Source organism: Carassius carassius, chromosome 48 (genome assembly GCF_963082965.1).
Source record: "Carassius carassius chromosome 48, fCarCar2.1, whole genome shotgun sequence".
NCBI lineage: Eukaryota > Metazoa > Chordata > Actinopteri > Cypriniformes > Cyprinidae > Carassius > Carassius carassius.
Genome location: NC_081802.1, coordinates 383,476 through 411,330, shown reverse-complemented (window position 1 = coordinate 411,330; position 27,855 = coordinate 383,476). Strand labels below are relative to the sequence as shown.

The window sequence follows — 27,855 nt, the reverse complement described above, 5'->3', positions numbered from 1 at the left end:
GATGTGTGTTTTATTGAGTTGTTTATCTTTTCTAAACCTGTGTGAGGCACTGATGTGTTTGTAGCGCCACCTAGCGACCATTAAACACTGACCCGCAGCACAGGACTGATTAACTTGTAATTAGGGCTGTGAATCTTTGGCAAGGCAGCGATTCGATTCGATTACGATTCATAGGTTTTCGATTCGATTCAATATTCAATTGAATTTTTGCAAATTTAGAACGATTCAATTCGATTCGATTCACAATTAAATTCGATTCGATTCGATTATAACGATTCTATTCTGCATTCTTTAAGTGCATTCACGGGATTATTTAAATGCTTCTACTACATTACTTAAATGCTTAGTTAAGGGGGAAATTACAGTAGCATTTATGGTTAGAGAACCATAGGTTAGAAAAAAAAAGAAAATAAAACCTTTTGTCCATTGTTAAATGCTAGTTTAATGATGCGACATGGCATACGTAAAAATGTATGTAAGCCAAGTTTTTAAAAAAGAGCTTAAAGAGTATTATGTATAAGCTAACATTTTGTCACACCAGGGGCGTAGCCATAATTTCAGCAGTGACAGAAATGTCAAATACAATCATTTTATGTATGTAGCCTATATAATAATAATAATAATTATAATAATCATTATAATTATTATTATTTTTTTTTTTTACAAGGAATTATCTTCTTTTTTAATTACTTTAAATTAGCTGTAATAAATCAAATACACTGCTGGACAATAATCAATGATTTGTAATATATATTTTTTTCCTAATGGCAATTTTATGATTGTTTTATATACTAGGCTACATTTAATTAGCAATTATTTAAATTTTCTGCACAGAATAAGGTAGAAAATATACTTTATAGTTTCTGTACTGTAATAAATGTCAATTAGCACTGCATCATAAATAAATTGTTTATGTTTTTTTTTTAGTTTCATCAGTTTATTCTGCTTTTATTCAGTTTAGCTGCATATATAGTCTGGCACGTCTATGAGAGCGAGATCGCTTTGCTTTCAGTGTGCAAACGTCTTCATCTCTATTTAACTTTTCCTCTCCATCAGCGAATGATTCTGAGAGAAAACGTGCCAGATGTCTGTTTGCTAATGAAACAAACGCTACTTTCATGCATCTAATTATCAGATAAATCTTGCGCTCTTATTTCAAGGTCGTTGTTAATGCTGTGGTTAATTTTAACAGCTTCCTTCGTATATTCGGTTAATCCGCATTGTTTAAAAACATTTATCATTCAATGGATCTGTGCGTATGATTTAGACACTTACATTTCTGCTCCGTCCATGCAATAAACACAGCTGTCGACGGCTCCGGTAACTCCGTCGGTAAGATGCAGAGAGCCATTGACAAACTACAGAAAAGTAAAACTACTTCACGTTAACATTACTGGCCACGAGTCCTATAGATCACACGTCAGCTGCGTCAGAGACGAACGGAGCGCGAGCGCAATCCTGTGACAGTCTCAGTCGGTAAACAGTGGAGCGCGTGAAGGACAGATAAGAGGCACGATTCACGAACACTCTTCAAGGTCTCCATTAATTCGTGCGTGTAGTAATTTAATGTGTATACATTTGGAAAGCATTGAATCGCTATAGAAATCGCGATTCATTCAATTCTTAGCATTTTGAATCTATTACTGTCCAAGATCGGCGATTCACGATTCAAAAATCATGTTTCAACATCAATGCATATGAATCGACAGGGTTTGTAATCGATGCATCGAGAAAAAGAGTGAATCGATACACCCCTACTTGTAATCCATAACCAGATAACTGAAATGAAGAACGAACTGCAATATTTCATAAAAGTACTATTCAAACCATTGGATGAGTGTTAATTATTTTACTGTTCACATAATTAATGTTTTAGCTATAAAACCGTATTTCAATTGCATGTAATTGGTGTGACTAGCAGAGACCCTAATGTTTCCTAGTATTTATGTTTAAATTATACTGAAAACATTACACTTATGAAAATACTTGCAGTTTTGTAAAAGGTCTCATTAGGATTGTTGCACTACACCGTTTTGACCAGTAGGTGGAACCCGCGTGACGCAATTCAAACGGTGGATCTTTTTTTTTTTGTTGTTGAACGTCTACCGCAGGATCATATATTTCTCAGTGCAATTCGCGAACAGGAGTCCATTTTTCATTCCAGTCGTAGTTTTGTAGAAGTAAATGTTTAATGATTATATAAAAAAAATGGCAAAAGCAAGTGAAAACAGCGATGAAGACAGTGTGATCAACATTCGCAAAAACTAAAGTCTTTCATTCCCCCTTTTTCTCCCCATTTATTTGACATGTAGACTTTTACTAACAGTCAGTTATTGGATAATTGATATGCAGAAAGAGACAATGGAAACATTAATATATTCTATGCAAAATTCCCCTTTAGACCCTTTTAACACCTCTTCAACACAACATCTACAGCAGGGATAGGCAACTCCGGTCCTGGAGGGCCACTATCCTGCAGAGTTTAGCTCCAACCCTAATTAAACACACCTGAACAAGGCAATCAGTGTTTTCGGGATTACTAGATACAGGCAGGTGAGTTTTTATGAGGGCTGAAGCTAAACTCTGCAGGATAGTGGCCCTGCAGGACCAGAGTTGCCTATCCCTTATCTAGTCACAGAGGTCAGTTAATTCTCAACACATAGAGACTCTTTCACCTAGATATCACACTATAGAGACTGTGTCTGTTCCCCGAACTAGAAAATACAAAAAACGTCCAAACCAAGTTAAGATTAACAATTTAATTGTGGTTCAACAAATAAAAAACAGAAGCAATATGGATAAACAAATGATAAAGCTTGGCCTATTGAATATCAGATCCCTTTCTACGAAAACACTTTTTGTAAATAATATGATCACTGATCATAATATAGATGTACTCTGTTTGACAGAAACCTGGCTAAAACCTGATGATTACATTATTTTAAATGAGTCCACCCCCCAAGATTACTGTTATAAACATGAGCCACGTCTAAAAGACAAAGGTGGAGATGTTGCTTCAATTTATAACAACGTTTTCAGGATTTCTCAGAGGGCAGGCTACAAGTATAACTCGTTTGAAGTAATGGTACTTCATATAACATTATCCAAAGAAACAAATGTTAATGATAAATCCCCTGTTATGTTTGTACTGGCTACTGTATACAGGCCACCAGGGCACCATACAGACTTTATTAAAGAGTTTGGTGATTTTACATCCGAGTTAGTTCTGGCTGCAGATAAAGTTTTAATAGTTGGTGATTTTAATATCCATGTTGATAATGAAAACGATGCATTGGGATCAGCATTTATAGACATTCTGAAATCTATTGGTGTTAGACAACACGTTTCAGGACCCTACTCATTGTCGAAATCATACTCTAGATTTAATACTGTCACATGGAATTGATGTTGATGGTGTTGAAATTATTCAGCCAAGTGATGATATCTCAGATCATTATTTAGTTCTTTGCAAAATTCATATAGCCAAAATTGTAAATTCTACTTCTTGTTACAAGTATGGAAGAACCATCACTTCTAACACAAAAGACTGCTTTTTAAGTTATCTTCCTGATGTATCCAAATTCCTTAGCATATCCAAAACCTCAGAACAACTTGATGATGTAACAGAAACTATGGACTCTCTCTTTTCTAGCACTTTAAATAAAGTTGCTCCTCTACGCTTAAGGAAGGTTAAGGAAAACAGTTTGACACCATGGTATAATGAGCATACTCGCACCCTAAAGAGAGCAGCCCGAAAAATGGAGCGCAGCTGGAGGAAAACAAAACTAGAGGTATTTCGTATTGCTTGGCGGGAAAGTAACATATCCTACAGAAAAGCATTAAAAACTGCTCGATCCGATTACTTTTCTTCTCTTTTAGAAGAAAACAAACATAACCCCAGGTATTTATTCAATACAGTGGCTAAATTGACGAAAAATAAAGCCTCAAGTGTTGAAATTTCCCAACACCACAGCAGTAATGACTTTATGAACTACTTTACTTCTAAAATCGATACTAGAGATAAAATTGCAACCATTCAGCCGTCAGCTACAGTATCACATCAGACAGTGCACTATAGACCCCCTGAGGAACAGTTCCACTCATTCTCTACCATAGGAGAGGAAGAATTGTATAAATTGTTAAATCATCTAAACCAACAACATGTTAGACCCTATACCATCTAAGCTCCTGAAAGAGGTGCTTCCAGAAGTCATAGATCCTCTTCTGACTATTATTAATTCCTCATTGTCATTAGGACATGTCCCCAAAACCTTCAAACTGGCTGTTATGAAAAAAAACAACTCTTCAAATCAAGCAATTCTTTATTTGAGGTGGAGCAGACCGAAAAGCTTTCAAAACAGTTTGAGCAAACAGGGAAACCATGCCATAGGATTGACACCGAATTGAAAAGATCTCCAGTAAGTGTTAAGCAAAAGTCCCATGTCCACTTCAATGACCACATCCCTGGCTATTCTCTTGAATACTTCCCTGACCTCTTCTGCTTCCGACACCTTCCCTGGCCTTGTCCTTGTCCCTGGCCTTGTCCCTGACCCTGTCCTTGTCCCAGACCTTGTCCTTGTCCCTGACCGCTTCCCTGGCCTTGTCCCTGACACTGTCCTTGTCCCTGACCCTGGCCTTGTCCCTGACCCTGGCCGCTTCCCTGGCCTTGTCCCTTACCATGGCCTTGTCCCTGACCGCTTCCCTGGCCTTGTCCCAGACCTTGTCCTTGTCCCTGACCGCTTCCCTGTCCTTGTCCCTGACCCTGGCCTTGTCCCTGACCCTGGCCGCTTCCCTGGCCTTGTCCCAGACCTTGTCCTTGTCCCTGACCGCTTCCCTGTCCTTGTCCCTGACCCTGGCCTTGTCCCTGACCCTGGCCGCTTCCCTGTCCTTGTCCCTGACCCTGGCCGCTTCCCTGGCCTTGTCCCTGACCCTGGCCGCTTCCCTGGCCTTGTCCCTGACCCTGTCCTTGTCCCTGGCCGCTTCCCTGGCCTTGTCCCTGACCCTGGCCGCTTCCCTGGCCTTGTCCCTGACCCTGTCCTTGTCCCTGACCCCGACCGCTTCCCTGGCCTTGTCCCTGACCGCTTCCCTGGCCTTGTCCCTGACCCTGTCCTTGTCCCTGACCCTGACCGCTTCCCTGGCCTTGTCCCTGACCCTGGCCGCTTCCCTGGCCTTGTCCCTGACCCTGGCCTTGTCCGCTTCCCTGGCCTTGTCCCTGACCCTGTCCTTGTCCTTGACCGCTTCCCTGGCCTTGTCCCTGACCACTTCCCTGACCCTGTCCTTGTCCCTGACCCTGGCCTTGTCCCTGACCCCTTCCCTGGCCTTGTCCCTGACCCTGGCCTTGTCCCTGACCCTGGCCGCTTCCCTGTCCTTGTCCCTGACCCTGGCCGCTTCCCTGGCCTTGTCCCTGACCCTGTCCTTGTCCCTGGCCGCTTCCCTGGCCTTGTCCCTGACCCTGGCCGATTCCCTGGCCTTGTCCCTGGCCGCTTCCCTGGCCTTGTCCCTGACCCTGGCCGCTTCCCTGGCCTTGTCCCTGACCCTGTCCTTGTCCCTGACCCTGACCGCTTCCCTGGCCTTGTCCCTGACCGCTTCCCTGGCCTTGTCCCTGACCCTGTCCTTGTCCCTGACCCTGACCCTGACCGCTTCCCTGGCCTTGTCCCTGACCCTGACCGCTTCCCTGGCCTTGTCCCTGACCCTGGCCGCTTCCCTGGCCTTGTCCCTGACCCTGGCCCCGTCCCTGACCCTGGCCTTGTCCCTGACCTTGTCCTTGACCGCTTCCCTGGCCTTGTCCCTGACCCTGTCCTTGTCCCTGACCGCTTCCCTGGCCTTGTCCCTGACCCTGACCACTTCCCTGACCCTGTCCTTGTCCCTGACCCTGGCCTTGTCCCTGACCGCTTCCCTGGCCTTGTCCTTGACCCTGGCCTTGTCCCTGACCGCTTCCCTGGCCTTGTCCCTGACCTTGTCCCTGACCGCTTCCCTGGCCTTGTCCCTGACCCTGTCCTTGTCCCTGACCCTGACCGCTTCCCTGGCCTTGTCCCTGACCGCTTCCCTGGCCTTGTCCCTGACCCTGTCCTTGTCCCTGACCCTGACCCTGACCCTGACCGCTTCCCTGGCCTTGTCCCTGACCGCTTCCCTGGCCTTGTCCCTGACCCTGTCCTTGTCCCTGACCCTGACCCTGACCCTGACCGCTTCCCTGGCCTTGTCCCTGACCCTGACCGCTTCCCTGGCCTTGTCCCTGACCCTGGCCGCTTCCCTGACCCTGGCCCTGACCCTGGCCGCTTCCCTGACCCTGGCCTTGTCCCTGACCTTGTCCTTGACCGCTTCCCTGGCCTTGTCCCTGACCCTGTCCTTGTCCTTGACCGCTTCCCTGGCCTTGTCCCTGACCCTGACCACTTCCCTGACCCTGTCCTTGTCCCTGACCCTGGCCTTGTCCCTGACCGCTTCCCTGGCCTTGTCCTTGACCCTGGCCTTGTCCCTGACCGCTTCCCTGGCCTTGTCCCTGACCTTGTCCCTGACCGCTTCCCTGGCCTTGTCCCTGACCCTGTCCTTGACCCCGGCCGCTTCCCTGGCCTTGTCCCTGACCCTGTCCGCTTCCCTGTCCTAGTCCCTGACCCTGGCCTTGTCCCCGACCGCTTCCCTGGCCTTGTCCCTGACCCTGGCCTTGTCCCCGACCGCTTCCCTGGCCTTGTCCCTCACCCTGGCCTTGCCCCTGACCCTGGCCTTGCCCCTGACCCTGTCCTTGACCCTGACCCTGTCCTTGACCCCGACCGCTTCCCTGGCCTTGTCCCCGACCTTGTCCCCGACCGCTTCCCCGGCCTTGTCCCTGACCCTGTCCCCGGCCTTGTCCCTGACCCTGTCCCTGACCCTGGCCCTGTCTCTGACCCTGGCCCTGTCCCTGACCGCTTCCCTGGCCCTGTCCCTGACCGCTTCCCTGGCCCTGTCCCTGGCCGCTTCCCTGGCCCTGTCCCTGGCCGCTTCCCTGGCCCTGTCCCTGACCGCTTCCCTGGCCCTGTCCCTGACCGCTTCCCTGGCCTTGTCCCTGACCCTGGCCGCTTCCCTGGCCCTGACCCTGGCCCTGGCCCTGTCCCTGTCCCTGACCTTGTCCCTGACCCTGACCGCTTCCCTGGCCTTGTCCCTGACCCTGGCCCTGACCCTGGCCGCTTCCCTGTCCTTGTCCCCGACCGCTTCCCTGGCCTTGTCCCTGACCCTGGCCTTGTCCCCGACCGCTTCCCTGGCCTTGTCCCTCACCCTGGCCTTGCCCCTGACCCTGGCCTTGACCCTGACCCTGGCCTTGACCCTGACCCTGTCCTTGACCCTGACCGCTTCCCTGGCCTTGACCCTGACCCTGACCGCTTCCCTGGCCTTGTCCCCGACCCTGTCCCAGGCCTTGACCCTGGCCTTGTCCCCGACCCTGTCCCAGGCCTTGACCCTGACCCTCTCCCTGGCCCTGACCCTGACCGCTTCCCTGGCCCTGTCCCTGACCGCTTCCCTGGCCCTGTCCCTGACCGCTTCCCTGGCCCTGTCCCTGACCGCTTCCCTGGCCTTGTCCCTGACCGCTTCCCTGGCCTTGTCCCTGACCGCTTCCTTGGCCTTGTCCCTGACCGCTTCCCTGGCCCTGACCCTGGCCCTGTCCCTGTCCTTGTCCCTGACCCTGACCGCTTCCCTGGCCTTGTCCCTGACCCTGGCCCTGACCCTGGCCGCTTCCCTGTCCTTGTCCCTGACGGCTTCCCTGGCCCTGTCCACGAACCGGTCCATGTCCCTGACAGCTCATCTGACCTCTTCCCGGACCACGTGGTTCACTGCATGCAAAGCCACCGGTGGTTGGGCAACACTTCTGTGTGGCAGGACACTGGGCATCATGGAAACAGCTTTCAGCACACAGTGGAATCATCTCTGGTAGGGGACACTGACCCGGCTTCACTGTGTGGACACAGACGGTCAGCTTTAGTTTGTGCACATAGTCAGCCACTTCAATATACAGCACGACACACTCAAAGCATGAACAGCAAGTTAGTATTATTCCTCTTTTGTGAAGTCATCCTGTGCATTAAACTATCCTAAGTTATGAATTCAAAACCTACTTCAGACGAGAACAAGGAAAAATTTCTGCTTAAAACCAACATTGAATTCAATGTGTTATGCGTGTTGTTTTAAGACCCTTAGCAGCCATTAACTGAAACTCACTGAAAACAGGCAGCACACAAACAGGCCCACAGTCAAATCGACAGCATTTGTGTCCTCCAGGGCAGTCTTCATCAGAAGAACATCCTCGACGGGCCGGCACAAACGTCAGCGTCGCCGGACAAAAACCATCCACTAGAGGATTCAAGAGGATCATTTTCAGAGGCCAGAGAGAGTGTGGCTTCAGCATTTGTGTATCAGAGGTTTAAATACAGATTCTACATGTCTGTTCAGATCAAGACTTTTAAAGCCTACACATTCCTAAACTGTTAATTACTCTCAAACACTGAGCCACATGTTTCTGCATTTCTTCAGGTAATGAAGTCAACAGATCTTGTCACCTGTGTTACGTCTTTGAATAGCATGAGTGATGCTCAAGTATCCAAACAGATACAACAAAGCAGCAATCAACGAGAAATCCACTCGAGCGGTCATCCTCCCGACCTGTGATCTCACAACAAACTCTGCTGGAAAAGGCCCTGAATTTGTGCGTCAGAAGAAGCACACAAAGCTAAACCAACACGTGTTGCTGCAGTAGCAACCTCTGTGTAAAATGGGTTTTTAAAAAATCCAAGGAGATCAATTCCAACGTTAATCAAGCTCACCTGCCTGTAGCTTTCCAGTAGTCTGGAAGGCCTTAATTAGCTTGTTCAGGTGTGTTTGATTGGGGTTGGATGAACTGAATGCTGCATTCAAGCCATGTCATAATAATTAAGGTAGCCTAATTACGAGAGGATTGTGCGTTTCTATGGCAACACTATCAACCGCGAAATGAATCTGCAGTGGTCAGGTGGTACAGCGGTCATGTTGTGATACCGTACAAGTATTAAAATATATATTAATAAGTTCACGGTGTTAATATTTACTCCGAATTCTCTAAACGGGGACAGATGTTAAAAGCAGCCGTAACTGTTATGAATATGAGAATATGATGTTAGTTCTTTAAATGTAAACTAGTTTCACTCCTTCCAGAGTGCACACATACACACACACACACACACACACACACACACACACACAAAAACTCTCTCTTAGTCAGATGTGTGTTTTATTGAGTTGTTTATCTTTTCTAAACCTGTGTGAGGCACTGATGTGTTTGTAGCGCCACCTAGCGACCATTAAACACTGACCCGCAGCACAGGACTGATTAACTTGTAATTAGGGCTGTGAATCTTTGGCAAGGCAGCGATTCGATTCGATTACGATTCATAGGTTTTCGATTCGATTCAATATTCAATTCAATTTTTGCAAATTTAGAACGATTCAATTCGATTCGATTCACAATTAAATTCGATTCGATTCGATTATAACGATTCGATTCTGCATTCTTTAAGTGCATTCACGGGATTATTTAAATGCTTCTACTACATTACTTAAATGCTTAGTTAAGGGGGAAATTACAGTAGCATTTATGGTTAGAGAACCATAGGTTAGAAAAAAAAGAAAAAAAAACCTTTTGTCCATTGTTAAATGCTAGTTTAATGATGCGACATGGCATACGTAAAAATGTATGTAAGCCAAGTTTTTAAAAAAGAGCTTAAAGAGTATTATGTATAAGCTAACATTTTGTCACACCAGGGGCGTAGCCATAATTTCAGCAGTGACAGAAATGTCAAATACAATCATTTTATGTATGTAGCCTATATAATAATAATAATAATTATAATAATCATTATAATTATTATTATTATTATTTTTTTTTACAAGGAATTATCTTCTTTTTTAATTACTTTTAATTAGCTGTAATAAATCAAATACACTGCTGGACAATAATCAATGATTTGTAATATATATTTTTTTCCTAATGGCAATTTTATGATTGTTTTATATACTAGGCTACATTTAATTAGCAATTATTTAAATTTTCTGCACAGAATAAGGTAGAAAATATACTTTATAGTTTCTGTACTGTAATAAATGTCAATTAGCACTGCATCATAAATAAATTGTTTGTGTTTTTTTTTTAGTTTCATCAGTTTATTCTGCTTTTATTCAGTTTAGCTGCAGATATAGTCTGGCACGTCTATGAGAGCGAGATCGCTTCTCTTTCAGTGTGCAAACGTCTTCATCTCTATTTAACTTTTCCTCTCCATCAGCGAATGATTCTGAGAGAAAACGTGCCAGATGTCTGTTTGCTAATGAAACAAACGCTACTTTCATGCATCTGATTATCAGATAAATCTTGCGCTCTTATTTCAAGGTCGTTGTTAATGCTGTGGTTAATTTTAACAGCTTCCTTCGTATATTCGGTTAATCCGCATTGTTTAAAAACATTTATCATTCAATGGATCTGTGCGTATGATTTAGACACTTACATTTCTGCTCCGTCCATGCAATAAACACAGCTGTCGACGGCTCCGGTAACTCCGTCGGTAAGATGCAGAGAGCCATTGACAAACTACAGAAAAGTAAAACTACTTCACGTTAACATTACTGGCCACGAGTCCTATAGATCACACGTCAGCTGCGTCAGAGACGAACGGAGCGCGAGCGCAATCCTGTGACAGTCTCAGTCGGTAAACAGTGGAGCGCGTGAAGGACAGATAAGAGGCACGATTCACGAACACTCTTCAAGGTCTCCATTAATTTGTGCGTGTAGTAATTTAATGTGTATACATTTGGAAAGCATTGAATCGCTATAGAAATCGCGATTCATTCAATTCTTAGCATTTTGAATCTATTACTGTCCAAGATCGGCGATTCACGATTCAAAAATCATGTTTCAACATCAATGCATATGAATCGACAGGGTTTGTAATCGATGCATCGAGAAAACGAGTGAATCGTTACACCCCTACTTGTAATCCATAACCAGATAACTGAAATGAAGAACGAACTGCAATATTTCATAAAATTACTATTCAAACCATTGGATGAGTGTTAATTATTTTACTGTTCACATAATTAATGTTTTAGCTATAAAACCGTATTTCAATTGCATGTAATTGGTGTGACTAGCAGAGACCCTAATGTTTCCTAGTATTTATGTTTAAATTATACTGATAACATTACACTTATGAAAATACTTGCAGTTTTGTAAAAGGTCTCATTAGGATTGTTGCATTACACCGTTTTGACCAGTAGGTGGAACCCGCGTGACGCAATTCAAACGGTGGATCTTTTTTTTTTTTTTTTGACCGTCTGCAGCAGGATCATATATTTCTCAGTGCAATTCGCGAACAGGAGTCCATTTTTCATTCCAGTCGTAGTTTTGTAGAAGTAAATGTTTAATGATTATATAAAAAAAATGGCCAAAGCAAGTGAAAACAGCGATGAAGACAGTGTGATCAACATTCGCAAAAACTAAAGTCTTTCATTCCCCCTTTTTCTCCCCATTTATTTGACATGTAGACTTTTATTAACAGTCAGTTATTGGATAATTGATATGCAGAAAGAGACAATGGAAACATTAATATATTCTATGCAAAATTCCCCTTTAGACCCTTTTAACACCTCTTCAACACAACATCTACAGCAGGGATAGGCAACTCCGGTCCTGGAGGGCCACTATCCTGCAGAGTTTAGCTCCAAACCTAATTAAACACCTGAACAAGGCAATCAGTGTTTTCGGGATTACTAGATACAGGCAGGTGAGTTTTTATGAGGGCTGAAGCTAAACTCTGCAGGATAGTGGCCCTGCAGGACCAGAGTTGCCTATCCCTGATCTAGTCACAGAGGTCAGTTAATTCTCAGCACATAGAGACTCTTTCACCTAGATATCACACTATAGAGACTGTGTCTGTTCCCCGAACTAGAAAATACAAAAAACGTCCAAACCAAGTTAAGATTAACAATTTAATTGAGGTTCAACAAATAAAAAACAGAAGCAATATGGATAAACAAATGATAAAGCTTGGCTTATTGAATATCAGATCCCTTTCTACGAAAACACTTTTTGTAAATAATATGATCACTGATCATAATATAGTACTCTGTTTGACAGAAACCTGGCTAAAACCTGATGATTACATTATTTTAAATGAGTCCACCCCCAAAGATTACTGTTATAAACATGAGCCACGTCTAAAAGGCAAAGGTGGAGGTGTTGCTTCAATTTATAACAACGTTTTCAGGATTTCTCAGAGGGCAGGCTACAAGTATAACTCGTTTGAAGTAATGGTACTTCATATAACATTATCCAAAGAAACAAATGTTAATGATAAATCCCCTGTTATGTTTGTACTGGCTACTGTATACAGGCCACCAGGGCACCATACAGACTTTATTAAAGAGTTTGGTGATTTTACATCCGAGTTAGTTCTGGCTGCAGATAAAGTTTTAATAGTTGGTGATTTTAATATCCATGTTGATAATGAAAACGATGCATTGGGATCAGCATTTATAGACATTCTGAACTCTATTGGTGTTAGACAACACGTTTCAGGACCTACTCATTGTCGAAATCATACTCTAGATTTAATACTGTCACATGGAATTGATGTTGATGGTGTTGAAATTATTCAGCCAAGTGATGATATCTCAGATCATTATTTAGTTCTTTGCAAAATTCATATAGCCAAAATTGTAAATTCTACTTCTTGTTACAAGTATGGAAGAACCATCACTTCTAACACAAAAGACTGCTTTTTAAGTTATCTTCCTGATGTATCCAAATTCCTTAGCATATCCAAAACCTCAGAACAACTTGATGATGTAACAGAAACTATGGACTCTCTCTTTTCTAGCACTTTAAATACAGTTTCTCCTTTACGCTTAAGGAAGGTTAAGGAAAACAGTTTGACACCATGGTATAATGCGCATACTCGCACCCTAAAGAGAGCAGCCCGAAAAATGGAGCGCAGCTGGAGGAAAACAAAACTAGAGGTATTTCGTATTGCTTGGCGGGAAAGTAACATATCCTACAGAAAAGCATTAAAAACTGCTAGATCCGATTACTTTTCTTCTCTTTTAGAAGAAAACAAACATAACCCCAGGTATTTATTCAATACAGTGGCTAAATTAACGAAAAATTAAGCCTCAACAAGTGTTGACATTTCCCAACACCACAGCAGTAATGACTTTATGAACTACTTTACTTCTAAAATCGATACTATTAGAGATAAAATTGCAACCATTCAGCCGTCAGCTACAGTATCACATCAGACAGTGCACTATAGACCCCCTGAGGAACAGTTCCACTCATTCTCTACCATAGGAGAGGAAGAATTGTATAAATTGTTAAATCATCTAAACCAACAACATGTATGTTAGACCCTATACCATCTAAGCTCCTGAAAGAGGTGCTTCCAGAAGTCATAGATCCTCTTCTGACTATTATTAATTCCTCATTGTCATTAGGACATGTCCCCAAAAACTTCAAACTGGCTGTTATTAAGCCTCTCATCAAAAAACCACAACTTGACCCCAAAGAACTAGTTAATTATAGACCAATCTCGAATCTCCCTTTTCTGTCCAAGATACTAGAAAAGGTGGTATCCACACAATTATATTCCTTCTTAGAGAAAAATGGTATATGTGAGGATTTCCAGTCAGGATTTAGACCGTATCATAGTACTGAGACTGCTCTTCTTAGAGTTACAAATGATCTGCTCTTATCATCTGATCGTGGGTGTATCTCTCTATTAGTTTTATTGGATCTTAGTGCTGCGTTTGACACAATTGACCACAACATTCTTTTGCATAGACTTGAATACTTTGTTGGCATCAGTGGAAGTGCATTAGCATGGTTTAAATCGTACTTATATGACCGCCATCAGTTCGTAGCAGTGAATGAAGATGTATCCTATCGATCACAAGTGCAGTATGGAGTACCTCAAGGCTCAGTACTAGGGCCGCTACTCTTCACGCTTTATATGTTACCCTTGGGAGATATCATCAGGAAACATGGTGTTAGCTTTCACTGTTATGCTGATGATACTCAGCTCTATATTTCTTCGCAGCCCGGTGAAACACACCAATTTGAAAAACTAATGGATTGCATAGTCGATATAAAAAACTGGATGACGAGTAATTTCTTACTGCTAAATTCTGAAAAAACAGAGGTGTTAATTATAGGACCTAAAAACTCTGCTTGTAATAACCTAGAAGACTTGATGGTTGCTCTGTCAATTCTTCGTCATCAGTTAGGAACCTAGGTGTGCTATTTGATCGCAATCTTTCCTTAGAAAGCCACGTTTCTAGCATTTGTAAAACTGCATTTTTCCATCTCAAAAATATATCTAAATTACGGCCTATGCTCTCAATGTCAAATGCAGAAATGTTAATCCATGCATTTATGAACTCAAGGTTAGATTATTGTAATGCTTTATTGGGTGGTTGTTCTGCACGCTTAGTAAACAAACTACAGCTAGTCCAAAATGCAGCAGCAAGAGTTCTTACTAGAACCAGGAAGTAAGACCATATTAGCCCGGTCCTGTCAACACTGCACTGGCTCCCTATCAAGCATCGCATAGATTTTAAAATATTGCTTATTACTTATAAAGCCCTGAATGGTTTAGCACCTCAGTATTTGAATGAGCTCCTTTTACATTATAATCCTCTACGTCCGCTACGTTCTCAAAACTCAGGCAATTTGATAATACCTAGAATATCAAAATCAACTGCAGGCGGCAGATCCTTTTCCTATTTGGCGCCCAAACTCTGGAATAACCTACCTAACATTGTTCGGGAGGCAGACACACTCTTGCAGTTTAAATCTAGATTAAAGACCCATCTCTTTAACCTGGCATACACAACATACTAATATGCTTTTATTATCCAAATCCGTTAAAGGATTTTTAGGCTGCATTAATTAGGTAAACCGGAACCGGAAACACTTCCCATAACAACCTATGTACTTGCTACATCATTAGAAGAATGGCATCTACGCTAATATTTGTCTGTTTCTCTCTTGTTCCGAGGTCACCGTGGCCACCAGATCCAGTCTGTATCCAGATCAGAGGCTCACTGCAGTCACCCGGATCCAGTACGTATCCAGACCAGATGGTGGATCAGCACCTAGAAAGGACCTCTACATCCCTGAAAGACAGCGGAGACCAGGACAACTAGAGCCCCAGATACAGATCCCCTGTAAAGACCTTGTCTCAGAGGAGCACCAGGACAAGACCACAGGAAACAGATGATTCTTCTGCACAATCTGACTTTGCTGCAGCCTGGAATTGAACTACTAGTTTCGTCTGGTCAGAGGAGAACTGGCCCCCCAACTGAGCCTGGTTTCTCTCTCCATTCTGTCACCGATGGAGTTTCGGTTCCTTGCCGCTGTCGCCTCTGGCTTGCTTAGTTGGGGACACTTCATCTACAGCGATATCGTTGACTTGATTGCAAATAAATGCACAGACACTATTTAACTGAACAGAGATGACATAACTGAATCCAATGATGAACTGCCTTTAACTATCATTTTGGCATTATTGATACGGTTTTCCTAATGAATGTTGTTCAGTTGCTTTGACGCAATGTATTTTGTTTAAAGCGCTATATAAATAAAGGTGACATTGACATCTACAGCAAGCCTCTGTGCACTTCATGTTGGACTCTTCAGATGAAGGCATTTAGGTTTCTTCCAGTGTTTGAGCCATCTTGCGGTTTCTGAACGCCATTTACATACAAATAGCTTGTTATTAGTGTATGGTTTTAAATGAAACCATTAATTTTTACCGTTAGTATATGTGAGACCAGATTGATTAGAAATTTAAGAATTAAACTTCATTGCATTTAAACCGTTCTGCTCACGTAAAGGTTTCTATTTGGATGAGGGTAAACCTCTATGCAACTACACAGTACTCGGCAGCAAGTTTACGAACTACGTCCTGCCTTACGAACAACTGGTGCAAGGACTCAAGGAGAGGAACTTAAAAGCACTGTGAGAAACAGCCAAATACCAAAAAAAAAAAAAAAACAACTCTTCAAATCAAGCAATTCTTTATTTGAGGTGGAGCAGACCGAAAAGCTTTCAAAACAGTTTGAGCAAACAGGGAAACCATGCCATAGGATTGACACCGAATTGAAAAGATCTCCAGTAAGTGTTAAGCAAAAGTCCCATGTCCACTTCAATGACCACATCCCTGGCTATTCTCTTGAATTCTTCCCTGACCTCTTCTGCTCACGCACCTTCCCTGGCCTTGTCCTTGTCCCTGGCCTTGACCCTGACCGCTTCCCAAGCCTTGTCCCTGACCCTGTCCTTGTCCTTGTCCCTGATCCTGGCCCTGACCGCTTCCCTGGCCTTGTCCCTGACCCTGTCCTTGTCCCTGGCCGCTTCCCTGGCCTTGTCCCTGACCCTGTCCTTGTCCCTGTCCGCTTCCCTGGCCTTGTCCCTGACCCTGTCCTTGTCCCTGGCCGCTTCCCTGGCCTTGTCCCTGACCCTGTCCTTGTCCCTGACCCTGGCCGCTTCCCTGGCCTTGTCCCTGACCCAGTCCTTGTCCCTGACCCTGGCCGCTTCCCTGGCCTTGTCCCTGACCCAGTCCTTGTCCCTGACCCTGGCCGCTTCCCTGGCCTTGTCCCTGACCCCGTCCTTGTCCCTGACCCTGACCGCTTCCCTGTCCTTGTCCCTGACCCTGACCGCTTCCCTGGCCTTGTCCCTGACCGCTTCCCTGGCCTTGTCCCTGACCCTGTCCTTGACCCTGACCCTGACCGCTTCCCTGGCCTTGTCCCTGACCCTGGCCGCTTCCCTGGCCTTGTCCCTGACCCTGGCCCCTTCCCTGGCCTTGTCCCTGACCCTGGCCCCTTCCCTGGCCTTGTCCCTGACCCTGGCCCCTTCCCTGACCCTGGCCTTGCCCCTGACCTTGTCCTTGCCCGCTTCCCTGGCCTTGTCCCTGACCCTGGCCCTGTCCTTGTCCTTGACCGCTTCCCTGGCCTTGTCCCTGACCCTGACCACTTCCCTGACCCTGTCCTTGTCCCTGGCCCTGGCCTTGTCCCTGACCGCTTCCCTGGCCTTGTCCCTGACCCTGGCCTTGTCCCTGACCGCTTCCCTGGCCTTGTCCCTGTCCTTGACCCCGGCCGCTTCCCTGTCCTTGTCCCTGACCCTGTCCGCTTCCCTGTCCTTGTCCCTGACCCTGGCCTTGTCCCTGACCGCTTCCCTGGCCTTGTCCCTGACCCTGGCCTTGCCCCTGACCTTGTCCCTGACCCTGGCCTTGCCCCTGACCCGGTCCCTGACCCTGGCTGCTTCCCTGGCCTTGTCCCTGACCGCTTCCCTGGCCTTGTCCCTGTCCCTGACCCTGTCCTTGACCCTGACCTTGTCCCTGACCCTGTCCTTGACCCTGACCTTGTCCCTGACCCTGTCCTTGACCTTGTCCTTGACCCTGTCCCTGACCGCTTCCCTGGCCTTGTCCCTGACCCTGTCCTTGACCCTGACCTTGACCCTGACCCTGTCCTTGACCCTGACCCTGACCCTGTCCTTGACCCTGACCCTGTCCCTGTCCCTGACCCTGTCCCTGACCTTGTCCCTGACCGCTTCCCTGGCCCTGTCCCTGACCTTGTCCCTGACCGCTTCCCTGGCCCTGTCCCTGGCCTTGTCCCTGACCGCTTCCCTGGCCTTGTCCCTGACCGCTTCCCTGGCCTTGTCCCTGACCGCTTCCCTGGCCTTGTCCCTGACCCTGGCCGCGTCCCTGGCCCTGACCCTTACCCTGTCCCTGACCTTGTCCCTAACCCTGACCGCTTCCCTGGCCCTGTCCCTGACCCTGGCCTTGCCCCTGACCTTGTCCCTGACCCTGGCCTTGCCCCTGACCCTGTCCCTGACCCTGTCCCTGGCCGCTTCCCTGGCCTTGTCCCTGACCGCTTCCCTGGCCTTGTCCCTGACCCTGTCCTTGACCCTGACCTTGACCCTGTCCTTGACCCTGTCCCTGACCGCTTCCCTGGCCTTGTCCCTGACCCTGACCGCTTCCCTGGCCTTGTCCCTGACCCTGTCCTTGACCCTGTCCTTGACCCTGACCTTGACCCTGACCTTGTCCCTGACCGCTTCCCTGGCCTTGTCCCTGACCCTGACCGCTTCCCTGGCCTTGTCCCTGACCCTGTCCCTGACCTTGTCCCTGTCCCTGACCGCTTCCCTGGCCTTGTCCCTGACCGCTTCCCTGGCCTTGTCCCTGACCGCTTCCCTGGCCTTGTCCCTGACCGCTTCCCTGGCCTTGTCCCTGACCCTGGCCGCATCCCTGGCCCTGACCCTTACCCTGTCCCTGACCTTGTCCCTGACCCTGACCGCTTCCCTGGCCTTGTCCCTGACCCTGGCCCTGACCCTGGCCGCTTCCCTGTCCTTGTCCCTGACCCCTTCCCTGGCCCTGTCCACGAACCGGTCCATGTCCCTGACAGCTCATCTGACCTCTTCCCGGACCACGTGGTTCACTGCATGCAAAGCCACCGGTGGTTGGGCAACACTTCTGTGTGGCAGGACACTGGGCATCATGGAAACAGCTTTCAGCACACAGTGGAATCATCTCTGTTAGGGGACACTGACCCGGCTTCACTGTGTGGACACAGACGGTCAGCTTTAGTTTGTGCACATAGTCAGCCACTTCAATATACAGCACGACACACTCAAAGCATGAACAGCAAGTTAGTATTATTCCTCTTTTGTGAAGTCATCCTGTGCATTAAACTATCCTAAGTTATGAATTCAAAACCTACTTCAGACGAGAACAAGGAAAAATTTCTGCTTAAATTCAACATTGAATTCAATGTGTTACGCGTGTTGTTTTAAGACCCTTAGCAGCCATTAACTGAAACTCACTGAAAACAGGCAGCACACAAACAGGCCCACAGTCAAATCGACAGCATTTGTGTCCTCCAGGGCAGTCTTCATCAGAAGAACATCCTCGACGGGCCGGCACAAACGTCAGCGTCGCCGGACAAAAACCATCCACTAGAGGATTCAAGAGGATCATTTTCAGAGGCCAGAGAGAGTGTGGTTTCAGCATTTGTGTATCAGAGCTTTAAATACAGATTCTACATGTCTGTTCAGATCAAGACTTTTAAAGCTTACACATTCCTAAACTGTTAATTACTCTCAAACACTGAGCCACTTGTTTCTGCATTTCTTCAGGTAATGAAGTCAACAGATCTTGTCACCTGTGTTACGTCTTTGAATAGCATGAGTGATGCTCAAGTATCCAAACAGATACAACAAAGCAGCAATCAACGAGAAATCCACTCGAGCGGTCATCCTCCCGACCTGTGATCTCACAACAAACTCTGCTGGAAAAGGCCCTGAGTTTGTGCGTCAGAAGAAGCACACAAAGCTAAACCAACACGTGTTGCTGCAGTAGCAACCTCTCTGTAAAATGGGTTTTTAAAAAATCCAAGGAGATCAATTCCAACGTTGATCAAGCTCACCTGCCTGTAGCTTTCCAGTAGTCTGAAAGGCCTTAATTAGCTTGTTCAGGTGTGTTTGATTGGGGTTGGATGAACTGAATGCTGCATTCAAGCCATGTCATAATAATTAAGGTAGCCTAATTACGAGAGGATTGTGCGTTTCTATGGCAACACTATCAACCGCGAAATGAATCTGCAGTGGTCAGGTGGTACAGCGGTCATGTTGTGATACCGTACAAGTATTAAAATATATATTAAGTTCACGGTGTTAATATTTACTCCGAATTCTCTAAACGGGGACAGATGTTAAAAGCAGCCGTAACTGTTATGAATATGAGAATATGATGTTAGTTCTTTAAATGTAAACTAGTTTCACTCCTTCCAGAGTGCACACATACACACACACACACACACACACACAAAAACTCTCTCTTAGTCAGATGTGTGTTTTATTGAGTTGTTTATCTTTTCTAAACCTGTGTGAGGCACTGATGTGTTTGTAGCGCCACCTAGCGACCATTAAACACTGACCCGCAGCACAGGACTGATTAACTTGTAATTAGGGCTGTGAATCTTTGGCAAGGCAGCGATTCGATTCGATTACGATTCATAGGTTTTCGATTCGATTCAATATTCAATTCAATTTTTGCAAATTTAGAACGATTCAATTCGATTCGATTCACAATTAAATTCGATTCGATTCGACTATAACGATTCGATTCTGCATTCTTTAAGTGCATTCACGGGATTATTTAAATGCTTCTACTACATTACTTAAATGCTTAGTTAAGGGGGAAATTACAGTAGCATTTATGGTTAGAGAACCATAGGTTAGAAAAAAAAGAAAAAAAAACCTTTTGTCCATTGTTAAATGCTAGTTTAATGATGCGACATGGCATACGTAAAAATGTATGTAAGCCAAGTTTTTTAAAAAGAGCTTAAAGAGTATTATGTATAAGCTAACATTTTGTCACACCAGGGGCGTAGCCATAATTTCAGCAGTGACAGAAATGTCAAATACAATCATTTTATGTATATAGCCTATATAATAATAATAATAATTATAATAATCATTATAATTATTATTATTATTTTTTTTTTTTACAAGGAATTATCTTCTTTTTTAATTACTTTTAATTAGCTGTAATAAATCAAATACACTGCTGGACAATAATCAATGATTTGTAATATATATTTTTTTCCTAATGGCAATTTTATGATTGTTTTATATACTAGGCTACATTTAATTAGCAATTATTTAAATTTTCTGCACAGAATAAGGTAGAAAATATACTTTATAGTTTCTGTACTGTAATAAATGTCAATTAGCACTGCATCATAAATAAATTGTTTGTGTTTTTTTTTTTAGTTTCATCAGTTTATTCTGCTTTTATTCAGTTTAGCTGCAGATATAGTCTGGCACGTCTATGAGAGCGAGATCGCTTCTCTTTCAGTGTGCAAACGTCTTCATCTCTATTTAACTTTTCCTCTCCATCAGCGAATGATTCTGAGAGAAAACGTGCCAGATGTCTGTTTGCTAATGAAACAAACGCTACTTTCATGCATCTAATTATCAGATAAATCTCGCGCTCTTATTTCAAGGTCGTTGTTAATGCTGTGGTTAATTTTAACAGCTTCCTTCGTATATTCGGTTCATCCGCATTGTTTAAAAACATTTATCATTCAATGGATCTGTGAGTATGATTTAGACACTTACATTTCTGCTCCGTCCATGCAATAAACACAGCTGTCGACGGCTCCGGTAACTCCGTCGGTAAGATGCAGAGAGCCATTGACAAACTACAGAAAAGTAAAACTACTTCACGTTAACATTACTGGCCACGAGTCCTATAGATCACACGTCAGCTGCGTCAGAGACGAACGGAGCGCGAGCGCAATCCTGTGACAGTCTCAGTCGGTAAACAGTGGAGCGCGTGAAGGACAGATAAGAGGCACGATTCACGAACACTCTTCAAGGTCTCCATTAATTAGTGCGTGTAGTAATTTAATGTGTATACATTTGGAAAGCATTGAATCGCTATAGAAATCGCGATTCATTCAATTCTTAGCATTTGGAATCTATTACTGTCCAAGATCGGCGATTCACGATTCAAAAATCATGTTTCAACATCAATGCATATGAATCGACAGGGTTTGTAATCGATGCATCGAGAAAACGAGTGAATCGTTACACCCCTACTTGTAATCCATAACCAGATAACTGAAATGAAGAACGAACTGCAATATTTCATAAAATTACTATTCAAACCATTGGATGAGTGTTAATTATTTTACTGTTCACATAATTAATGTTTTAGCTATAAAACCGTATTTCAATTGCATGTAATTGGTGTGACTAGCAGAGACCCTAATGTTTCCTAGTATTTATGTTTAAATTATACTGATAACATTACACTTATGAAAATACTTGCAGTTTTGTAAAAGGTCTCATTAGGATTGTTGCATTACACCGTTTTGACCAGTAGGTGGAACCCGCGTGACGCAATTCAAACGGTGGATCTTTTTTTTTTTTTGTTGACCGTCTACCGCAGGATCATATATTTCTCAGTGCAATTCGCGAACAGGAGTCCATTTTTCATTCCAGTCGTAGTTTTGTAGAAGTAAATGTTTAATGATTATATAAAAAAAATGGCAAAAGCAAGTGAAAACAGCGATGAAGACAGTGTGATCAACATTCGCAAAAACTAAAGTCTTTCATTCCCCCTTTTTCTCCCCATTTATTTGACATGTAGACTTTTACTAACAGTCAGTTATTGGATAATTGATATGCAGAAAGAGACAATGGAAACATTAATATATTCTATGCAAAATTCCCCTTTAGACCCTTTTAACACCTCTTCAACACAACATCTACAGCAGGGATAGGCAACTCCGGTCCTGGAGGGCCACTATCCTGCAGAGTTTAGCTCCAACCCTAATTAAACACCTGAACAAGGCAATCAGTGTTTTCGGGATTACTAGATACAGGCAGGTGAGTTTTTATGAGGGCTGAAGCTAAACTCTGCAGGATAGTGGCCCTGCAGGACCAGAGTTGCCTATCCCTGATCTAGTCACAGAGGTCAGTTAATTCTCAGCACATAGAGACTCTTTCACCTAGATATCACACTATAGAGACTGTGTCTGTTCCCCGAACTAGAAAATACAAAAAACGTCCAAACCAAGTTAAGATTAACAATTTAATTGAGGTTCAACAAATAAAAAACAGAAGCAATATGGATAAACAAATGATAAAGCTTGGCTTATTGAATATCAGATCCCTTTCTACGAAAACACTTTTTGTAAATAATATGATCACTGATCATAATATAGATGTACTCTGTTTGACAGAAACCTGGCTAAAACCTGATGATTACATTATTTTAAATGAGTCCACCCCCCAAGATTACTGTTATAAACATGAGCCACGTCTAAAAGACAAAGGTGGAGATGTTGCTTCAATTTATAACAACGTTTTCAGGATTTCTCAGAGGGCAGGCTACAAGTATAACTCGTTTGAAGTAATGGTACTTCATATAACATTATCCAAAGAAACAAATGTTAATGATAAATCCCCTGTTATGTTTGTACTGGCTACTGTATACAGGCCACCAGGGCACCATACAGACTTTATTAAAGAGTTTGGTGATTTTACATCCGAGTTAGTTCTGGCTGCAGATAAAGTTTTAATAGTTGGTGATTTTAATATCCATGTTGATAATGAAAACGATGCATTGGGATCAGCATTTATAGACATTCTGAAATCTATTGGTGTTAGACAACACGTTTCAGGACCCTACTCATTGTCGAAATCATACTCTAGATTTAATAATGTCACATGGAATTGATGTTGATGGTGTTGAAATTATTCAGCCAAGTGATGATATCTCAGATCATTATTTAGTTCTTTGCAAAATTCATATAGCCAAAATTGTAAATTCTACTTCTTGTTACAAGTATGGAAGAACCATCACTTCTAACACAAAAGACTGCTTTTTAAGTTATCTTCCTGATGTATCCAAGTTCCTTAGCATATCCAAAACCTCAGAACAACTTGATGATGTAACAGAAACTATGGACTCTCTCTTTTCTAGCACTTTAAATACAGTTGCTCCTTTACGCTTAAGGAAGGTTAAGGAAAACAGTTTGACACCATGGTATAATGCGCATACTCGCACCCTAAAGAGAGCAGCCCGAAAAATGGAGCGCAGCTGGAGGAAAACAAAACTAGAGGTATTTCGTATTGCTTGGCGGGAAAGTAACATATCCTACAGAAAAGCATTAAAAACTGCTAGATCCGATTACTTTTCTTCTCTTTTAGAAGAAAACAAACATAACCCCAGGTATTTATTCAATACAGTGGCTAAATTGACGAAAAATAAAGCCTCAACAAGTGTTGACATTTCCCAACACCACAGCAGTAATGACTTTATGAACTACTTTACTTCTAAAATCGATACTATTAGAGATAAAATTGCAACCATTCAGCCGTCAGCTACAGTATCACATCAGACAGTGCACTATAGACCCCCTGAAGAACAGTTCCACTCATTCTCTACCATAGGAGAGGAAGAATTGTATAAATTGTTAAATCATCTAAACCAACAACATGTATGTTAGACCCTATACCATCTAAGCTCCTGAAAGAGGTGCTTCCAGAAGTCATAGATCCTCTTCTGACTATTATTAATTCCTCATTGTCATTAGGACATGTCCCCAAAACCTTCAAACTGGCTGTTATGAAAAAAAACAACTCTTCAAATCAAGCAATTCTTTATTTGAGGTGGAGCAGACCGAAAAGCTTTCAAAACAGTTTGAGCAAACAGGGAAACCATGCCATAGGATTGACACCGAATTGAAAAGATCTCCAGTAAGTGTTAAGCAAAAGTCCCATGTCCACTTCAATGACCACATCCCTGGCTATTCTCTTGAATACTTCCCTGACCTCTTCTGCTTCCGACACCTTCCCTGGCCTTGTCCTTGTCCCTGGCCTTGTCCCTTACCCTGTCCTTGTCCCAGACCGCTTCCCTGGCCTTGTCCCTGACACTGTCCTTGTCCCTGACCCTGGCCGCTTCCCTGGCCTTGTCCCAGACCTTGTCCTTGTCCCTGACCGCTTCCCTGTCCTTGTCCCTGACCCTGGCCTTGTCCCTGACCCTGGCCGCTTCCCTGTCCTTGTCCCTGACCCTGGCCTTGTCCCTGACCCTGGCCGCTTCCCTGGCCTTGTCCCTGACCTTGTCCCTGGCCGCTTCCCTGGCCTTGTCCCTGACCCTGGCCGCTTCCCTGGCCTTGTCCCTGACCCTGTCCTTGTCCCTGACCCCGACCGCTTCCCTGGCCTTGTCCCTGACCGCTTCCCTGGCCTTGTCCCTGACCGCTTCCCTGGCCTTGTCCCTGACCCTGTCCTTGTCCCTGACCCTGACCCTGACCCTGACCGCTTCCCTGGCCTTGTCCCTGACCCTGGCCGCTTCCCTGGCCTTGTCCCTGACCCTGGCCCCTTCCCTGACCCTGGCCTTGTCCCTGACCCTGGCCTTGCCCCTGACCTTGTCCTTGCCCCTGACCTTGTCCTTGCCCCTGACCTTGTCCTTGACCGCTTCCCTGGCCTTGTCCCTGACCCTGTCCTTGTCCTTGACCGCTTCCCTGGCCTTGTCCCTGACCCTGGCCTTGTCCCTGACCCTGGCCTTGTCCCTGACCCTGTCCTTGTCCCTGGCCGCTTCCCTGGCCTTGTCCCTGACCCTGTCCTTGTCCCTGGCCGCTTCCCTGGCCTTGTCCCTGACCCTGTCCTTGTCCCTGGCCGCTTCCCTGGCCTTGTCCCTGACCCTGTCCTTGTCCCTGACCGCTTCCCTGTCCTTGTCCCTGACCCTGTCCTTGTCCCTGACCCTGGCCGCTTCCCTGTCCTTGTCCCTGACCCTGTCCTTGTCCCTGACCCCGGCCGCTTCCCTGGCCTTGTCCCTGACCCTGTCCTTGTCCCTGACCCCGACCGCTTCCCTGGCCTTGTCCCTGACCGCTTCCCTGGCCTTGTCCCTGACCCTGTCCTTGTCCCTGACCCTGACCCTGACCGCTTCCCTGGCCTTGTCCCTGACCCTGGCCGCTTCCCTGGCCTTGTCCCTGACCCTGGCCCCTTCCCTGACCCTGGCCTTGTCCCTGACCTTGTCCTTGACCGCTTCCCTGGCCTTGTCCCTGACCCTGTCCTTGTCCTTGACCGCTTCCCTGGCCTTGTCCCTGACCCTGACCACTTCCCTGACCCTGGCCTTGTCCCTGACCCTGGCCTTGTCCCCGACCGCTTCCCTGGCCTTGTCCCTGACCCTGGCCTTGTCCCTGACCGCTTCCCTGACCGCTTCCCTGGCCTTGTCCCTGACCGCTTCCCTGGCCTTGTCCCTGACCCTGTCCTTGACCCCGGCCGCTTCCCTGGCCTTGTCCCTGACCCTGTCCGCTTCCCTGTCCTTGTCCCTGACCCTGGCCTTGTCCCCGACCGCTTCCCTGGCCTTGTCCCTGACCCTGGCCTTGCCCCTGACCCTGGCCTTGCCCCTGACCCTGGCCTTGCCCCTGACCCTGTCCCCGACCGCTTCCCTGGCCTTGTCCCTGACCCTGTCCCCGGCCTTGTCCCTGACCCTGTCCCCGGCCGCTTCCCTGGCCTTGTCCCTGACCGCTTCCCTGGCCCTGTCCCTGACCCTGTCCCTGTCCCTGACCCTGACCGCTTCCCTGGCCCTGTCCCTGACCCTGGCCGCTTCCCTGGCCCTGTCCCTGACCCTGGCCGCTTCCCTGGCCCTGTCCCTGACCCTGGCCGCTTCCCTGGCCCTGTCCCTGACCCTGGCCGCTTCCCTGGCCCTTGCCCTGACCCTGGCCCTGTCCCTGACCTTGTCCCTGACCCTGACCGCTTCCCTGGCCCTGTCCCTGACCGCTTCCCTGGCCCTGTCCCTGACCGCTTCCCTGGCCCTGTCCCTGACCGCTTCCCTGGCCCTGTCCCTGACCGCTTCCCTGGCCCTGTCCCTGACCGCTTCCCTGGCCTTGTCCCTGGCCGCTTCCCTGGCCTTGTCCCTGACCCTGGCCGCTTCCCTGGCCCTTGCCCTGACCCTGGCCCTGTCCCTGACCTTGTCCCTGACCCTGACCTTGTCCCTGACCCTGACCGCTTCCCTGGCCCTGGCCGCTTCCCTGTCCTTGTCCCTGACCGCTTCCCTGGCCCGGTCCACGAACCGGTCCATGTCCCTGACAGCTCATCTGACCTCTTCCCGGACCACGTGGTTCACTGCATGCAAAGCCACCGGTGGTTGGGCAACACTTCTGTGTGGCAGGACACTGGGCATCATGGAAACAGCTTTCAGCACACAGTGGAATCATCTCTGGTAGGGGACACTGACCCGGCTTCACTGTGTGGACACAGACGGTCAGCTTTAGTTTGTGCACATAGTCAGCCACTTCAATATACAGCACGACACACTCAAAGCATGAACAGCAAGTTAGTATTATTCCTCTTTTGTGAAGTCATCCTGTGCATTAAACTATCCTAAGTTATGAATTCAAAACCTACTTCAGACGAGAACAAGGAAAAATTTCTGCTTAAAACCAACATTGAATTCAATGTGTTACGCGTGTTGTTTTAAGACCCTTAGCAGCCATTAACTGAAACTCACTGAAAACAGGCAGCACACAAACAGGCCCACAGTCAAATCGACAGCATTTGTGTCCTCCAGGGCAGTCTTCATCAGAAGAACATCCTCGACGGGCCGGCACAAACGTCAGCGTCGCCGGACAAAAACCATCCACTAGAGGATTCAAGAGGATCATTTTCAGAGGCCAGAGAGAGTGTGGCTTCAGCATTTGTGTATCAGAGCTTTAAATACAGATTCTACATGTCTGTTCAGATCAAGACTTTTAAAGCCTACACATTCCTAAACTGTTAATTACTCTCAAACACTGAGCCACATGTTTCTGCATTTCTTCAGGTAATGAAGTCAACAGATCTTGTCACCTGTGTTACGTCTTTGAATAGCATGAGTGATGCTCAAGTATCCAAACAGATACAACAAAGCAGCAATCAACGAGAAATCCACTCGAGCGGTCATCCTCCCGACCTGTGATCTCACAACAAACTCTGCTGGAAAAGGCCCTGAGTTTGTGCGTCAGAAGAAGCACACAAAGCTAAACCAACACGTGTTGCTGCAGTAGCAACCTCTCTGTAAAATGGGTTTTTAAAAAATCCAAGGAGATCAATTCCAACGTTGATCAAGCTCACCTGCCTGTAGCTTTCCAGTAGTCTGGAAGGCCTTAATTAGCTTGTTCAGGTGTGTTTGATTGGGGTTGGATGAACTGAATGCTGCATTCAAGCCATGTCATAATAATTAAGGTAGCCTAATTACGAGAGGATTGTGCGTTTCTATGGCAACACTATCAACCGCGAAATGAATCTGCAGTGGTCAGGTGGTACAG

At 45.8% G+C, this 27,855-nt stretch overlaps 2 protein-coding genes across 2 annotated transcripts in view; both read right to left on the bottom strand.

Annotated features, from left to right (window-relative positions):
* LOC132131898 (uncharacterized) overlaps nucleotides 1-8,842 on the bottom strand; it is a 30,403-nt gene extending 21,561 nt beyond the window's left edge. The window contains exons 1-4 of the mRNA XM_059544048.1: nucleotides 8,520-8,842; nucleotides 8,182-8,313; nucleotides 7,745-7,917; nucleotides 4,552-5,218 (exon numbers count right to left, since the gene is read on the bottom strand). Coding sequence (XP_059400031.1) covers nucleotides 4,552-5,218; nucleotides 7,745-7,917; nucleotides 8,182-8,313; nucleotides 8,520-8,613 — 1,066 coding nt within the window. The 5' untranslated portion in view covers nucleotides 8,614-8,842. The remainder of the gene's footprint in view (nucleotides 1-4,551; nucleotides 5,219-7,744; nucleotides 7,918-8,181; nucleotides 8,314-8,519) is intronic.
* Nucleotides 8,843-16,240: 7,398 nt separating this feature from the next.
* On the bottom strand, nucleotides 16,241-27,635 carry LOC132131324 (putative per-hexamer repeat protein 5). Its single transcript, XM_059543348.1, has 6 exons — nucleotides 27,398-27,635; nucleotides 27,060-27,191; nucleotides 26,623-26,795; nucleotides 25,710-26,550; nucleotides 18,124-18,154; nucleotides 16,241-16,271 (listed from the first exon to the last, which is right to left on the bottom strand). Exons 1-6 carry the CDS (start codon nucleotides 27,489-27,491, stop codon nucleotides 16,241-16,243), a joined length of 1,302 nt encoding a protein of 433 aa, XP_059399331.1. The 5' UTR covers nucleotides 27,492-27,635.
* Nucleotides 27,636-27,855: the final 220 nt, after the last annotated feature.

What these genes read in the sequence shown, in the direction of transcription:
- LOC132131324 (XM_059543348.1), bottom strand. Translation starts at nt 27,491, where the DNA reads ATGACCGCTCGAGTGGATTTCTCGTTGATTGCTGCTTTGTTGTATCTG. An exon ending in GCTGTCAGGGACATGGACCG is followed by an intron (nt 26,551 to 26,622) that starts GTTCGTGGACCG and finishes GGAAGCGGTCAG; the next exon opens with GGTCAGGGACAAGGTCAGGG. An exon ending in GGTCAGGGACAAGGCCAGGG is followed by an intron (nt 16,272 to 18,123) that starts AAGCGGTCAGGG and finishes GGTCAAGGCCAG; the next exon opens with GGACAAGGACAAGGCCAGGG.